This window comes from Boleophthalmus pectinirostris, unplaced genomic scaffold (genome assembly GCF_026225935.1).
Source record: "Boleophthalmus pectinirostris isolate CB_2022bp ecotype Guang Dong unplaced genomic scaffold, ASM2622593v1 HiC_scaffold_2, whole genome shotgun sequence".
NCBI classification, from domain to species: domain Eukaryota; kingdom Metazoa; phylum Chordata; class Actinopteri; order Gobiiformes; family Gobiidae; genus Boleophthalmus; species Boleophthalmus pectinirostris.
The window spans coordinates 45,266,801-45,271,412 of NW_026571152.1; the positions used below are offsets into that span (position 1 = coordinate 45,266,801).

Here is a 4,612-nt window from a genome sequence, read left to right on the forward strand (position 1 = left end):
CACTTCTGCAGAGCTCCCGTCCCCAGAGCTCCCGTCCCCAGAGCTCCCGTCCCCAGAGCGCCCGTCCCCAGAGCGCCCGTCCCCAGAGCTCCCGTCCCCAGAGCGCCCGTCCCCAGAGCTCCCGTCCCCAGAGCGCCCCGTCCCCAGAGCGCCCGTCCCCAGAGCGCCCGTCCCCAGAGCTCCCGTCCCCAGAGCTCCCGTCCCCAGAGCTCCCGTCCCCAGAGCGCCCGTCCCCAGAGCGCCCGTCCCCAGAGCGCCCGTCCCCAGAGCGCCCGTCCCCAGAGCTCCCGTCCCCAGAGCTCCCGTCCCCAGAGCTCCCGTCCCCAGAGCTTTGCACATTTTTAGAGTAAATGTCCGTCTGCAGTTTCTGTTCAGATTCTTGTGTTTTTCTCCATTTTGTCAAACGCACAAACAGTTTCTTCACGTGTGTTTGTCTCGACATAAACATGAACATGAATAAACATAAAGTGTGTTTCACCTTCATCATCAACACGACGAGAACTACAACTTAATCAGACTTAATAAAGTATGAACAAAGACTGAACTCAGAATGAACAACGGGCCACGTCACAGACACACACACACACACACACATACAGACAGACAGACACACACACACAGACACACACATACAGACACACACACACACACACACATACACACACACGACACACACAGACACACACACCGACACACACACACAGACACACACACACAGACACACACACACATACAGACACACACACACAGACACACACAGACACACACACACATAGACACACACATACAGACACACACAGACACACACACATACAGACACACACACAGACACACACACAGACACACACATACAGACACACACACATACAGACACACACATACAGACACACACACTACAGACACACACACATTTTTTTTCATTCACATGTTTCACACACAAACCTGCACATTTAATGCGACAAAACACTCTGTTCCACCTTGTGATGTCATCATGTGGTGATACAGGAAGTGCTCCACTGTGTTTTTAAACTCCACACAGCTTCACTAGAATCACCTGGAACATTTCAGACCTGGAGGTGAGGATCTCGACTGAACTAAAGAGAAAAGGAGCTGAAAAACAACCACTTCATGACATCACAAGGTGGAACAAAGCGTTTTGTCGACAGACTCATAATAAAGATTTACTCAAACGTGTGGATGAAACAAACACAACTCCAGCTCTGAGTGTGACCAGGAACATTAGAACATTAGAACATTAGAACCTCACAGGAGTCGTTTTTTTTTTGATACTTAAAGTGAAATTAAACTGAATGAAGTTTTCTCTTTGTTTTGATTTTCAGTGAGAATCGGTGCCATGTTGGCGTACACGCCGCTGGACGAGAAAAGCCTGGCGCTGCTGCTCAGTTACCTCCAGGATTTTCTCAAGTCAGTTTGACTTTGGACGCAGATAAACAGACACAAACACAAAAACAAAGTCAAATGATGTAAATGTGTTTTTTTTCAGGTACCTGGTGAAAAACTCTGCCTCGCTGTTTAACGCCAGTGACTACGAGGTGGCGCCGCCGGAGTACCACCGTAAGGCCGTGTGACGCCCGCCGCCCGCGCGCCCGCCGCCCGCCGCCCGCGCCGCTCACGGGCGTCTGAGGACAGACGGGGAGAGTCACTTTTTCCTTGACTAATCTCATTTTGTTTCATGTGGAGCAGTTTCATAAAAGCACTTTGTGTGTGATGTTTTCAAGTACCACTTTTTTAGTTTTTCCTGATGTTTGTCAAAAAAAAAAAAAAAAAAAGAACTGAACTGAACTGAACTGAACTGACCTTTGTCCATCATCATTTTCTAGTAAAAGTCTTTTTTTTTTTTTTTTCTCAGTCGTGTCTTTTTTAAATTTTTCATAAAAATAAATCAAGTTCAGGATTATTTATCCAGAAGTAACAAGTTTAACTGTAAGTACACGGAGTAGGAGTACACGGAGTAAAAGTACGCAGAGTAAAAGTACGCAGAGTAAAAGTACACGGAGTAAAAGTACGCAGAGTAAAAGTACACGGAGTTTGTATTAAACTTTGTTTGTTGTAAAAGCCTCAGATCTTTGAGCCAAATCTTCAGATTTATTTCCCTCCCAAATAAAATCTTAAAGATAAAAGTTTGTTCTGAGGACCTGAGTGAAGACCTGAGTCTCCTGAGGAGGACCTGAGTTCACTGAGGAGGACCTGAGTCTCCTGAGGAGGACCTGAGTTCACTGAGGAGGACCTGAGTCTCCTGAGGAGGACCTGAGTTCACTGAGGAGGACCTGAGTCTGAAGTTCGCTGGATCCTTCTGGAGAAATGCGCGTGACAAACAGCGCTGTGGTCACGTGATCCTCTCACATGAACGCGCACGCGCTGATCTTCTGCACAAACAATCATCTGAACATGAAACATGGAATTAATCAAACACAAACACACACAAATAACACAAATATAAATACAACCGAAAACACGAACAGAACAGAACCGCGCGTGCGTGAGGACAGCGTCAGTGCGCGTGCGTGTGTGCGCGTGCATGGTCGTACAGAAAAACAGGTGCTGTTGAAATGTTCCGTCGTGAGGAAAAATTAAACCTTAATTAACCTTAAATAATGATGACGTCATCAGAAACAAAAATGCTGCCGTTTCATTTTTGTCTGCGCCTGCGCAGTTGGAAAAACACGCGTCTGCAGAAGCGCGTGAGAAAAACACCAGAGGGCAGCAAAGACTCGAGAATAAATCCAGAAAAACAGAAACACACAAACACACAACTGTGTGTGTGTGTGTTTTTATTTTTTAATCCTAATAATAAAAATAATAAAGTGTGTAACAGAGTTAAAAGTGTAAGAAGAGAACAGATTCAAACTCATTTAAACTCTGTGATCGTTTCATTTATGTCGTTTGTTTTTCTCACGTTTTTACTTTTTCACTTTTTCATCAGTGATGAAGATGATGAACCTTCATCTTCTTCACAAACTCCAGGTTCAGGAGTTTGAAGGAAAAAAGTTTTGTCTTTTATAAACAGACGTGATTTTCACTTCAGATTAAACTTCCACAATCCCAGTTTTACATTTGAAATGTGAAAAACATGATTAAAAACACGACTCAAGAAAATAAACTACTACTACTACTACTACTACTACTACTACTACTACTACTACTACTACTACTACTACTACTACTACTACTACTACTACTACTACTACTACTACTACTACTACTACTACTACTACTACTACTACTACTACTACTACTACTACTACTACTACTACTACTACTACTACTACTACTACTACTACTACTACTACTACTACTACTACTACTACTACTACTACTACTACTACTACTACTACTACTACTACTACTACTACTACTACTACTACTACTACTACTACTACTACTACTACTACTACTACTACTACTACTACTACTACTACTACTACTACTACTACTACTACTACTACTACTACTACTACTACTACTACTACTACTACTACTACTACTACTACTACTACTACTACTGACTACTACTACTACTACTACTACTACTACTACTACTACTACTACTACTACTACTGCTACTACTACTACTACTACTACTACTACTACTACTACTACTACTACTACTACTACTACTACTACTACTACTACTACTACTACTACTACTACTACTACTACTACTACTACTACTACTACTACTGCTACTACTACTACTACTACTACTACTACTACTACTACTACTACTACTGACTACTAAGACTACTACGTACTGATCAAACTCAAATCTTAGGAAATGTTCTGAGTTGTTGGATCTGTGAGGACGTCTGGAGCTGGAGATGTTCCGTTCACACTCGTCCTGGTTTGATCTGGACTTGGACCTGGTTCAGACTCGTTTAGACCTGGTCCAGGTTGAGTTCTGGGTTTAGTCTCAGTTTGGATGTGGACAGTGTGAACAAAGAACCAGACTCTGCTTCTGTCTCCTTCTTCTGTCTCCTTCTTCTGTCTCCTTCTTCTGTCTCCTTCTTCTGAGACGTTGACATCAGGTCCAGGACCTGAGTCTGGACACTTGTGTCTCTGTAGATCAGTGTGGATCTGATACTGTTTAATCTGATGTTTCAGTATCGATATCGTGATCTGCTGGATCGATATATTTCACTACATTATGTTGTGACAGAGTTGCAGGTCTGTTGTGTTGTTTTGTTGTGTGTTTGTGTTTTTCATTTTCACTTTGCACAAACTTTTAGTTTCAGTCTTTGTTTTTTACTGAACCAAAAGTATCGACAAACATCGTGTCTCTGCAGATGAAACGACTGAAACAAACTTCACAAACTCACTTTCCGTTTGCACAACTCAGACTTTAACAGGAACCAAAACACAAGAACATGTCCCACAGATCCTCTCGTCTCTGTTCTGACTTCCTTTTTGATTTAGAGTCGATTTTCAGATTTTATAGTTTGTTTTTAAAGTTTTGAATGTTCTGGCCCCATGTTTCTTCTCCTCGTCCACATTTCCTCCCCTGAAGCTGTGACTCAAACCTCAGGCGTCGTGTGCTCCTCTGTGTCTTTTATTTATTTTATTTTATTCGTTGTTTTATCATTTTTATCTTTAT

General features: G+C 42.6%; 1 protein-coding gene across 1 annotated transcript in view; it reads left to right on the plus strand.

The window, feature by feature from the left end:
- The window catches only part of morf4l1 (mortality factor 4 like 1), a 12,043-nt gene extending 10,181 nt beyond the window's left edge, over positions 1 to 1,862 (plus strand). The window contains exons 11-12 of the mRNA XM_020925489.2: positions 1,341 to 1,425; positions 1,505 to 1,862. Of these exons, the coding sequence (XP_020781148.1) occupies positions 1,341 to 1,425; positions 1,505 to 1,589 (170 nt within the window). The 3' untranslated portion in view covers positions 1,590 to 1,862. The remainder of the gene's footprint in view (positions 1 to 1,340; positions 1,426 to 1,504) is intronic.
- Positions 1,863 to 4,612: the final 2,750 nt, after the last annotated feature.